The 12672-nt window shown below is 35.3% G+C and overlaps 1 protein-coding gene across 2 annotated transcripts in view; it reads right to left on the reverse strand.

Annotated features, from left to right (window-relative positions):
- Pola1 (DNA polymerase alpha 1, catalytic subunit) overlaps window positions 1-12672 on the reverse strand; it is a 345612-nt gene that overhangs the window by 166224 nt on the left and 166716 nt on the right. For both annotated transcript variants that reach the window (XM_023715420.1, XM_023715421.1), the window contains exons 33-34: window positions 2862-3040; window positions 1050-1181 (exon numbers count right to left, since the gene is read on the reverse strand). In XM_023715420.1, the coding sequence (XP_023571188.1) occupies window positions 1050-1181; window positions 2862-3040 (311 nt within the window). The remainder of the gene's footprint in view (window positions 1-1049; window positions 1182-2861; window positions 3041-12672) is intronic.

Here is a 12672-nt window from a genome sequence, read left to right on the forward strand (position 1 = left end):
TGAGTCTTACTAGAACTTGAACATTTTTTGGCAATATCTTGTCGATGTAGCTTCTTTAAAGAAGATACAATGAACTTATAAATAACAAATTTTTTTTTAATTTGTGTATTCTGTACAGGGTCTCACTACGCAGATCAGACTCATGGTGATCCTCCTGTTTTCAGCCTCCCCAGTGCTGGGATTTCAGGTGTGTGCCATTGCACCCCAGAGGTGGGGCCGGCAGTCATGTGGGGAAACAGTATTTGTTCAGATGACAAATAATGTAATGCAACACTAAGAAAAAACAAAATGGGAAATGTGGGGTCCTTTTAATTTTGGAAGAGTTAAAATTCATATGAAATGTGTTCAAAACAAATTAAACACTTTCAATAAAAGCTAAGACCAGTCACTCACTGTTCTGGGACTTTTACTATACATTAATGAAAATTAGACATTATCTTTAAAACCTCAGACAAATTGCACTTACATTAAAAGGAGTTTATTTTGATATCCTCAGAAAACTTGGCTAGGAAGTAGTTTAGACTGCCACATAAACATAAAATATTAAGTATTTGGTAGTTCATTAAAATCACCACTCTTGATTTTACAGTTTTACTTGCCTAAGAAAGGCAATACCAGTATTTTTCTTTTTCTGTGACTACTTAATTTAGGTAACAATAAACAAAAAATTTCCTGATTTTGTTATTTTTTCTAACAATCAAAATTTCATTATTTAAAATATTGGTCACTAATGAGAGATGTTACGACCATGAGAAAACCAAATCATTTGTATACAAACAGGCCAAAATTACAAATTTGCCATATTTTCTTAAATAATTTTCTTTTTTTTTTTTTTTTTTTGCGGAACCAGGGATTGAACTCAGGTCCTTGATCTTGCCAGGCAAGTGCTTATTCCACTGAGCTATCTCCCCAGCCCTTTTTAATAATTTTCACCAAGAATTCTCTCCAAAGTCTTTTCAAAATTTTATAGTTTTTTAAAAAACCAACAAAATAAGCACTAAACCTTAATAAGCTGTGTAGGTAAGGAAAACATCATTACAAATACTTACATCATAGTACTTTTTAATGCATCTTCTAATGTCCATGATCAATCTGTTGCTCAGCTGTGCTACAAAAGTCAGAGGTGAAGCCTTGCAATCAATATTACTGCAACGATACAAGCTGGGTTCCATATCAGTTCCCTACAGAAGTCAGACAAAAAATGGTTACTGCAGAGTTATAAAAAGGTGTTTGTGCTAAAAATCTACATGCTTCCTGGTGCACAATATTCCTAATTTATTTTATTGATGAATTTTAAACTACTTCAACTGTTTTTCTCACAAAGACCCCTTTAGTCACATATACCTTCCCTTTTTACCATAATCATAATGGGTCACAAAGTCAAAGGGAAAACTCTAAAATCACTATTTTTGCACTCAAAATATGATAGACTCTATGGATAAAATAATTTCCCCTCTGAAAGTACCCATAAAATCACATTACTCGAAATAAACATCCTTAAAAGACTGATCAAAATTTTAAATTTGTACTTATTCATTCTAAACTTGAAGATATAAGAGCTCTTATGATACTTTGTTTTCATCATGCCAACTCAATCTAAGAATAAAAGCTAAAACTTAAAGTTCTGTGCCACAAAAGCAGTAACACTTATTGTTAGACTTGCAAATCTAAAAAATTTCCGCATTTTTCCAAAAAATGAAATGTACAGCGGGGGAGAGGCAGGAGGAGTCAAAATATAAAAGAGTAAAACTATTAGTAGTTGGAGAACGTGTTCTGTTATGTTGTTCTTTGTTTCAAACAAAGGCAAAGCAAATGTATAGGAAAACTGTTGGGGTTTCTGAAGCATTTGTTTTCCTTTTGGATACTTTAAACATCTTGGTTTCCTGCTCCAATCTGGTATATAACCCTACCCGCCACGCTAAGCAATTCCAGGTGGAAGAGATTTTAGAGCTTGACATCGGCTCTTCCACAGTTAGCCCATCTGCAAGTCGTCAAGCCTCCATGCAATTAACTATCTTATTTACAGCTGTAATGAAGCAAAACTCAAGGATTTAGCAAGTATTGCTGATCTGTGTCTGCCTCTTCCTTGCACTTGCTTCCAAAGACTGCTTTGTTTTGATTTAAAAAAATGCAAAACATCTGCTGTTTGTCCAAATTAACTTAAAATAATTACTTTTAATTTAGATAAAGGATGTCTTTTCTTTTGGTTTCAAGGTTTTACGGCTCTGCTGCCTACTCATTTGCCAATGGCTAGCACATATACAATGCGAGTGGAATCAAGTAAACTGGCCAAATGTCAAGTTCTGATCCAAGGTCAGTGATACATTTTTTGGCAGTACTTCTTGAGAGGAACGTCTCCCTGTGACTTTTTAAATGTCTGATAGGCAAAGACAGAAGAAAAGATAAGAAAAGTACCCTTGTCAAAAAAGAGGTAAGTGGGATGTGTAAAGATAAACAAAAACTTCCCCAAAACACTTAGTTCCCATTAATTTGATTTAAGATAAAGGAAAATACTGCTCTAAGTTTTAATGAATCAGAGTTGGGAGTGGAGAAATACAGGTTACTAATTAAGGAATTACAATAAAAATACTTTAAGATAATTAGAATTTTTAAGTGATTCCATTTTAAAACCAAGGTCAAGCACTCTAGGAAGGCAAAAATATTTAGGCATATTCAATTAAACATTAAGGCAGAAATAAAATAAATTGCAAGGGCAGAATTCATATTCTTTAAGGATACAAAAGCAACATTTAGGTGGGTGTTTTCCCTTTTATATGCCCTATCAAGCAAGGTACTAAAGTAGGGCAGTTTATACAAATTCACCTACAAAATCAAAGAAAACAAAAAAAGAAATAGCTGACCGAGCCATCAAAGACACTATCATAAATATTCTCGGTTCCACATGCAGGACATGGACATTTGAATTTTTCACAGTCTTTGTATTTCTCTTCATCAGTGAGCTGTGCTGGGCCACCAAGTAGAGCATCATTCTCTTCATCTTTATGATAATGATGAACTCTAAACTGGGCGGGGTCAAGTCCTAGTAATGGAAAACAAAGAACAAATTCAAATGAATATATATCCAAAACATACCTCAAAGAAAAAAAAACTCACAAGAGAATGATTAAGTTCATATACATATACAACCATTTAAACTTAAAATATGGACAAGGGACTTATCTTTTTACAAGTGATTACTTTATAAATCAAACAAGTAATTGCAACAATGCAATACAGAAATAGGCCACTGATCATTGGGGTTCAGAAGCAACTACTCTTCTGTTTTTATGATTTTCTTTAAGTTACAATGAAAAGCCTCAATGAAATGTGCACTCTTATTAAGAAACACTCTTAGTATCACCATTACACTGAAAACACAATAAAAATTCCATTAAAGAAAACAGGTTCACTGCTATTACAACTCCTTCAAGTGCAGACACAACTGCTAACCCTGATTTCAATGCAGTGGTCGATTTCATCTTGGCTCAATAGTTAACAGCATGTAGGTTGCAATCTAATTCAGTGGTTAAAATTCAGTAGCAGCATCTGAGACAAAATGCAACTTTTTTTGGTGTTTGGAATTCAGAAATTTAAAATATGTGCAAAAACAATGAATCTACAGATTCTGTAGGCTCAAACAATCCTGAAGGTCCTGAAACCAAGCATACCTTCCATATTTTAATTGAACCATTAGAAATCAATCAATGCATAGTTTATGCAATCTTGATTTTACACACTATTGAAAGAAAAGAGAATTTCAGGCCAACTAATGTTCCCCTTCTCACAACATATTTATCAAAATTACTATGTGAATTTATACTGAAAGAATTATCTTGCATTATTTTCTTAAAACTATCATAGCAATCCCTAAAGTTGTAGGTTTTTGGAAATCTAAGGGAAGCTATCAAAATTTTTTAGTATAAATATAAATAGTATAGTTAACTGAGGAGAAAGTTAACAAATGTCAAAATACGTAAGATTGTTTTAAATCTGTCAACAGCCAGTTAGGTAGATAATCTAACAGATGCATTCCTAACCTACTGATAAAATCCTAAATCCCTTTTGGTCAGTTATCAAATGATATCTAATAATCATAAATACATAAGGGCCAATTTTCAAACAGTGAAAAGATTTCAAACAAAAAATAAGGTGATAGATGTGGAGTCTCAGTTTTCTCACTTATAAAATAGAGGTATCATCACTGACCATACAGTTATAAAGTTTATATGTGACAAAAAAGGACAAACCTAGCTCAGTACTGCTTGTGATATGACGGGGAAAAATTCAGTTATGTCACTTGGGTGAAAAATAAAATTGAGAATAAATATAATTTAATCCAGACTGAAATCACTCCAGATTATACATTTAGAAAAACATATGAAACACATGCTCATAGTACCTAAGAGCAAAATTCCTCTTTGTAGAAATTTAAAGTATTTCCTATAGTGGTAGAATGTAATAAAAACAAAGAATACATATTCAGAATAATTTGAGAAATTGTTCACCAGTGATACAAAATGTGTCACTTGGCCCCAGGAGTCCTCTACATTTTATAAGTTATTTATCCCCTAGAAAAAAACAACAAATTAGCAAAATAGGTGGAAATGCATACCCTCAGAATGAAATGTAAGGGCAGAGAAACTGAATGAGACCATGCCCATGAATGAGGCCATTTCTTAAGAGATAACTGTTGCTAACTCATTAAACTAGTTGTGAATTCTAGTGTATTCACATAATGTCTTCCTTTCTGCAATAATGACAAAACAGCTTTACCTTTTCTCTAACTGTATGATATTAATCAATTTTCCATGCCAACACTAATAAAAAAGTAAGGAAAAAAGTAAAAGCAAGGTTTTCCTAAAAGGCAAGCTTCCTTCACAGTCCAAAAATCCAGAAACAAAACAATGATGGTTTGTTCATACACAAAATTGACTGGCCCATGCAAACGAACCAACAGGAGCCACCCTGCCCTTCCCCACCAGCCATGGCCTGCTCAGTGCACCCGAGCGAGCACATGAAACTGCCTGTACTGGCCCAGGGCGGCCTGCCTGTGGCCTAAGCCAAAAGTGGTCTCGGCCCAGCCTACCTCCCTAGCACAGAAAAATGCCTCCAAACTGGCTGAAACTTGTGGAGAAATACCAGATCTTATCAAACACGTATCTATTCTCTATGTCCATTTTCACAAATGGCTTTTATCTTCCCATGACAGTAACAAGGCCAAATGGCCTAGCTAATAACTTCAGATTTATCCTCAAGGGGAATTTTTTCAGATGAAGAGGCTTCCACTGCAGCACTCTTGGTCCTGGTTCAATGTTGAATTTTTAAAATGTAAAGGGAAAAGAAACTGTAATGACCTTAAAATATGATCCTTGTACAAATTACTTGAATATGAAAATATTATTAAAATGTGATTTTTCTGAAAAGACAATTATAATTCAACAGGCAAATCAAAGAAGGCTACATTATTATTTTTTTAAATATAATGCCATGTTAAGAAAAATGTACCAATGCTGACTGAATCCTGTTTGAAAAGATGAAAATCCAGGCTTAAACAAACCCTAGACTTCTTCAAAGCATAAATTATTTTTTCCTAATCCTAATGAAATTGGTAAGAGCAGCCTATTTCAAAGTTTCAGCAGACTTAAAAGTTTTACTGCTTATATCACAACTCATTAAGCCTGGAGTGAAGCAGAACAGGAAAAAGTATCTAGTGCTGCCACCTAGAGGTAGAGATTTTGAATTTTAAAGTGTGCAAAACAGAGTAGCTACATCAAGCTCCTTTAGTAATTATTGTCACTCTACAAGTAAATACTTCTGTCAGAAATGACATTAAAGCGAACTCTTCATCTTCACATTTTCCCTACATGCACACACAATGTATAATTAATATTAAACTGCTCACCATACAGCGTATAACTGTATTAGCCTTGGAACAAAAAATGTGAAACCGCATTCCAAATTCCTTACCTCTTCTACTGGGAGCTTTCTCTGAGCAACTGGCTTAAAGAAGAAAAAAAAACTTTATGCCCCATTTGAGAAAAGAAACTTCCACTTCTACTAGACTACATTTGATAGACGATTTGAATTATTTGGTCAGGCACAGAATAAAAGGAGTAACCTGCCTGGGCTTTGAAAAAACAGTTATCTGGAGGAAGAGCAGCTGTGGCTTCCCCCCCACAAATAAGCAGAGATGATGTATGCTTTAATGCAATCCTGTGACTTGTAGTGATCAAATCACTTGTGCTAGGATGGGAAGGACAGAAGAGGTAGTGGAATGAAATTAAAATACTGTCATTTATAATTAGAAAATTTCTAGGATCTCGCATTATTTTGGCAACAGGATCAAAGCTCTCATGTTTCAAGAAGTATTTATAGAAGTAACATCACAGGCTTTGGGGTGGATGAGTTTAGCAGCACTGTTTTTACTTAAGATAACCACACTCTTATCACACACATCCCTGTTGTGACATCTGGCACAAAATTATTTCTCTACCATTACACTTTCTAACCATCTATGTCTGATTTTAGAAGGTTTGCCTGTTCCTATTTCCAAAGAGTAAACAGTTCATAATTCAGAGCATATGCCTATTTGAGGGGCTGATGTATTTGATCAAATATTTTCCTTCCTCCAAAAGACAAGGCCCCTATTAATACATCTGCAAGTGACTATAGTAATGCCATTTTTAGTTACATATGTCCATGCAAGTGAGAAAGAGAAAATTTACATAAATGGAATACCAAGTGAGTAAAGCAAGTAACTGGTATTCCCAAGCAGTTGTAATCATTTAAGCCACTGGTACATTTGATTAAAAGAATCAATCTTTCTTTCTCCCTACATCCCCTTCTATTTTCCTTCTTTATAGTACTGAAGTAAAACCCAAAATCTTCACATTGAGCTACCACCACAGTCTACTTTTATGTTGAGATGGGATCTCATTAAACCCAGGCTGAACTCAAACTTACAAATCCTCCTGCCTCAGCTTCCCAGAGTTCTGGAATTACAGGTATGTGCCACCACACCTGGCTTTTTAATGGAATCTTACTGTGAAATTTTTCTCATAAAAACTTCTGTTAAGAAATAAATAATTGCTCTTTTGCATGAATGAATCTAGGCTCTCAAATATCTGGACTTCATAAAAGACAATATATAATGAAAACATGGTATAGTTAAAAAATACTCAGTGAATTTTTAAAACATGAAGGATATATCATTCATAGTTTTATTCATAATAGTCAAAAGTGGAAACAATTCAGCTGTTTACCAATAGAACAGAAGAAATGATATAATCTACTACAAACTACTACTCAGCAATGAAAAATAATGAGTACTGATACAAGCAACAAGATAGATTTCCAAAATATTAAGTGAAAGAAATTGAAAGTAAAAAGCATATGCTATAGGAAACCATTCATATAAAATTATAGAACAAAAAAATAATAAAATAAAATTATAGAACAGGCAAAACTAACCTACGGTGATAGCAATCAGATGAACCGTTGCTCTGCGAAGGAGTAGTGAGTGGGAAGGGACCTAAGGTACATTCTAGGATGATGTAAATATTTTGAGACTGTCCTGATAAACTGATTGATCCTTTTAAGAGTTTAACATTCCATGATAAATTATGTAAATCATATTTGAAAACAAAAGCACATTAACCTGGAGATGTTTACAGTATATATTTCCAAAGAACTCATCTTGAAATTATGTAAACCATGCCTGTAAATCAGTAAGAAAAAGTTATGGGCAAAATGTACAAGGGCCTAAACCTCAACAGATTTCTAGATACTTTTTGCTTCTAGTTTTATGTAATATTTATTGAACATTTTGACAAATATTTATTTTTGTAAGCCTAAAAGTGATTCTTTGAAAGTTTAAAGAAACTTGACCAAAAGACAGTACAAAAACACTGGCACTTGAATGTTGAATGTCACCGTATGCGTGAAATTATATATTTCAGGGTAGTGTGAGCTTTTAATGTTAAGTCATATTAAACTCTTAAGTCAAATTAAGCAGACCCAGCATTGGCAGCGTAGCCATAACTTTCTGATGTTAGTAAAAACAAAATTGGCACCTTGAAATTAAAACATGCCAAGGTTTTGATACACTTGTCTTAAGATATTAATGAAACGCTTCAAAACACTGAAGTGTCCAGATTCTCAGATGTTTGTTGTGTGAGTTTTGTTTAGTTGTGTGTATTTTTTTTCAGTGAATGTCTGGCACATGGCAATCCTCAAACATGTGGTTATCTTTGTTGTATTGGCATAATCAGTGACTTGTACATTCAGCAATAGCATTTGAGCAAGTTTTATCAGCAAGCAATATTTTCAGTTAAAGTTTCAAAAATCACATAAGAATGGAGTTAAACTTGCTGAGTGTAGAGATTGAACCTCAAGTCACTGTAGCTTTAGTAATTGCTTATTGTATTAGTTTAGATGCTAGCACTGCATGTGCTGTGCATATTCTGATTTTATTAAAATAAAAAAGTTGAACTGCACAGTCTCCTTTGTTCTTGTTCAATTGTGTTTTTTTTAGAAGTGAAAATAAAGTTGTGCTTTTGCCTGAAAAAAAAAATCAGTAAGAAAAAGGCAACCCAACAGCATGGGAAAAAGTGCTCAACTTCAGCCATCTAGAAATGTGAATGAAAATCACAGTATTATGCTAATATATAAAATGCAAAACACAGAAAATACCAAGTGCTGGTAAGAACATGGAGTAATTATACACTGCTAGTAAAGAGTATAGATTAGTAGACCCACTTTGGAAAAGGCAGCATCTATTGAAGTGAAACATCCTATGGCCTAGCAGTTCTATTCTGAGGTATACACCCAAAGAGATATATGTCCATGTTCAACAGAAGATATGTACAAGGATCCTCAAAGCAGCAAACATGTGGAAACAACCCATAAGTGGATATTCAAGCAGTAGGGTAACATTAATGCAATGAAATACTGTAGAAATGAAGTACAACTACAAGGATGTACCTTACAAAAATAACAGTGAGCAAAAGTAGCCAGACTAAGAAAAGGAGACAATACACAAGATGCTCAAAAATAAGAAAAACTCAACTCTGATGGCAGAAGCAATTTTCTGGGGGATGGTGTAGAGTTGGCTTCTAAGAGACATGAGGGATGTCTCAGTTACTCTTCTCTCATTGCTGGGACAAAATACCCAAAATCCACAATTGGGGAAGGAAAGGTTTATTTAGCTCACAGTTAGTGGAGATTTCAGTCAATACTAATCTGGCTCCAAGGCAGAGCGGCATGTGACAGAGGGCAGCAGTGCATGTTAGCAGAAAATAGCAAAACAGCAAGAGCAAAGGGGAAGTGTAACAGCAACAATGGCTACAGAGAGTAAGCCTGTCTCCCTTATGTGCATTCAGGCTATCTGCCCCAGGCTGGGTATAGCACTCACCCGTTATCCCAGTAGCATTTACACCCATAATCCCAGCAGCACTCACACCCATAATCCCAGCACTGGATCATGAATTGATCACAAACTCTAGTAGTCTGCCCCATAACTGCATGAGGCTTTGGGGGGACAACTAGTCACAAACTGCAACAAGGAGGCTTCGGAGGATGTAACAGTACATTGTTTCTTGAGTTTAGTTCTGACTACACTGGTGCATGTCTATGCTGTGAAAATTCATCAAGCCATTCAGTTGGTGTTATGGTTTGTGTTTAGATGTCCCAGAGCCTCATGAGGTCAGAGGTGAGGCTTTTTCAGAGAAGGCTGGATCTAGAGTGTCTAAACCTGGGATTGATTCATGATGCAATGTGAGGATCCAGGGCACTCACTATACTTAGAAAAGTGAGCACTAAAATTTTTTAAAATTTATTTGTGTGTGTGTGTGTGTGTGTGTGTGTGTGTGGCCAGCTCAGCCCACCTGGGGGCGGGGCTGGCTGGCATGTGGTGCTGGGGGATTGAACCGTGGTCCCTGTGCTTTGCCAAGCTTGTTCTAAGTAGGGGCTTTAGACCACTGAGCCATTTCACCAGCCCCTAAAATTTTTTTATGATATACCTTCACGCTTGTTTCAAAATGCCTTGAATCATGACAGGATATTAAGGGTGTGAGCACTACCCACCCTAAGTAGTCTGGATAAGATAACAGGAGCAGAAAGGCCTGGCCCTTGCTGGGTTCGCGATCTCCTAGCTGCCATAAACTATTTCTCTGCCATGCCACTCTGCCTTGGAGTCAGCCATCTATATGGACTGAAACCTCTATAAATTGTGAGCCAAATAAATCTTTCCTCCTTGAACTTTGGCTGTCAGGTATTTTGTCTCAGCAATGAGAAGTGTAAGTAAGAAAGTTGGGATTTGTGCATGTTTCTGCATGCATGTTACACCATAAGAAAATGTATACTTAAAGAAAAGTGAGGGCAGGGCAGATAGCTCAGCAGATTAAAGTGCCTGCTTAGGCAGACGCAGGGGTCGGGGGTTTGATCCCCAGTGTGCTGTGCCGGCCCCATCCCCAGGGTGCACTGAGGTGGTGATTGAGACTGAGCAGGTGGCGTGTTTGTAATCCTAGCACTTGTGAGACTGAAAACAAGAGGAACCTTATGAGTCCAATCTGTGTAATGAGACCTTGTACTAAATGCATTTTAAAAATAATAATAAATAAAAAATAAAAATGAGCACAAAAAAATTTTTATGGTATACCTTCAAGCTTGTTTCAAAATGCCCTGAATCATGACAGGATATCATCTACCTCCTCAATGAGGTACGTAACATCATCGAAGAAGTAGCATTAGCAAAATGTAAAATTGAAAATAGAAATTAAATATGCTCCATTTTTATATTTAACTAACAATTTACAAAAAATACAGGGGGCAGAGGAACATGTTTAAAGACACCACTAGGATGTAATTAGCAAATTCCAGAAAGAGAAAAATTCCACAAGACAAGGAAAACCAATATATTTAACAAAAAAGGAGCGAATTTAAAAAATGAAATGAAAAAAAGGTACATTAACTGTCATATATACACACTCTGGATTCCCCAAACAAGGGGCTTTATTTAAGTGCATTCATAGGCCAGGCATGATGGTACAAACCTACAATCTCAATGCTTTGGAAGACCAAGGCAGAGGATTGCCAGTTTGAGCCCAACCCAGGCAACTTAGCATGATCTGGTCTCAAAATAAAAATAAATCAATCAAAATTAAAAAGGGCTTGAACTGTAGCTCAAAACGAAGGTCCTGGGTTCAATTCTCAGTACCACAAAAGAATGCATTCATAGTGTGATCAAGAAAATACAAATGTTTACTGGGTAGGTGATGTAATGAAGGAGTTGTAGGTTTTATAATACTGAGGTTATGTCAAAAAGTGGAAACTTCGTGTTTTATAAAAGCATAGGGTGTAGGTAAAATAATACTATTTACTTCCCAGTAATCAGGGAGGTGGGAAAGAGGAACAAGATTAGCATATACGTTAGTGTATGTATGTGTGTGTGTATATATATATGTATATATATATATATATGTGTGTATATATATATGTATTCAGTGTGTGTATGTATATATATACATATATATATATATGTGTGTGTGTGTGTATATATATATATATATATGCACTTTCCATAGTAAAGTTTTAAAGGCTACTACAAATCCAACTTAAAGATAATTATTGTATAAATGGCAGACAACTAAAAGTTGCCCTTCATCACAACAGGCCTCTCCCTAAAACAAATGCAAAATTTCTGAGCATTTTAAAATAATAGGTAGAGCAACACATTTGATAACATGTAATATAACCACTGCGAATTTTCTATTCTTGTTTTGAAATTCTGCACCAATTGTATTGCTGTATTTTGCTTTGTTCCTTTATTCTTGGTATTTTTGTTTTTCCTCTTTAAAAGTAAACAAATAAATAATAAGTAAACAGGATTTGTATTGCCTTGCAGACAATCAATTCCCTAAAACTTGACAGAAATAAAATTCCTAGTGGGCAATACTCCTACAACTTCAACTGAATTGCTTTTAAAGCCTTGATGATAGCCCTGCATATGAATTTTAACTTAATGTAATAAGCTCAAGTAGAATATCCTTCATCTAAAACTCCTGGGAATAGATGTATTTGGGATTTCAGGTACTTCATACATATGAGACGGGGATAAGACCCAAGTCTAAACATGAAACTCATCACTTCACACACACACACACACACACACACACACACACACACACCTTGTGCGAACAGCATTTTTAGTGTGCCTGCCTGCACTGGGACTGGGACTCATCACACAGAGTCAGATGTGAAAATATCCATTTGTGGCCCACGTCAGCACTTAAAAAGGTTTCAGATTTTAGAGAATTTCAGAATAGGGATGCTCAACATATCTCTTAAAGCAGCAAAAACTTTAGAAGTATCTCTTTTTCTATTTGTAAACCTGAGAGAAGATGACAGGTAAATTTATCCTGTAAGTATATTTGGAAAATAAAATAACAAAAACAGACAGAAAATTGCTTCTCTAACAACAAAGCCCTCTTCTCTACCAGCTATGCTAATAGGTTGGGGCTGGGGGACAGGACAACAAGACCTAAGATCCCTAATCACTCACCTTTTTAGAAATGGGTAATTGTGAAACCTTTTTTCTTTTTAATAAAATAACTATTAATGTTTTCATCTGCCAAGGGGCACTTATAATTCACTTCAATCTTATCTTTTTCATGT

Source organism: Octodon degus, unplaced genomic scaffold (assembly GCF_000260255.1).
Source record: "Octodon degus isolate 3935 unplaced genomic scaffold, OctDeg1.0 scaffold00041, whole genome shotgun sequence".
Classification (NCBI taxonomy): domain Eukaryota; kingdom Metazoa; phylum Chordata; class Mammalia; order Rodentia; family Octodontidae; genus Octodon; species Octodon degus.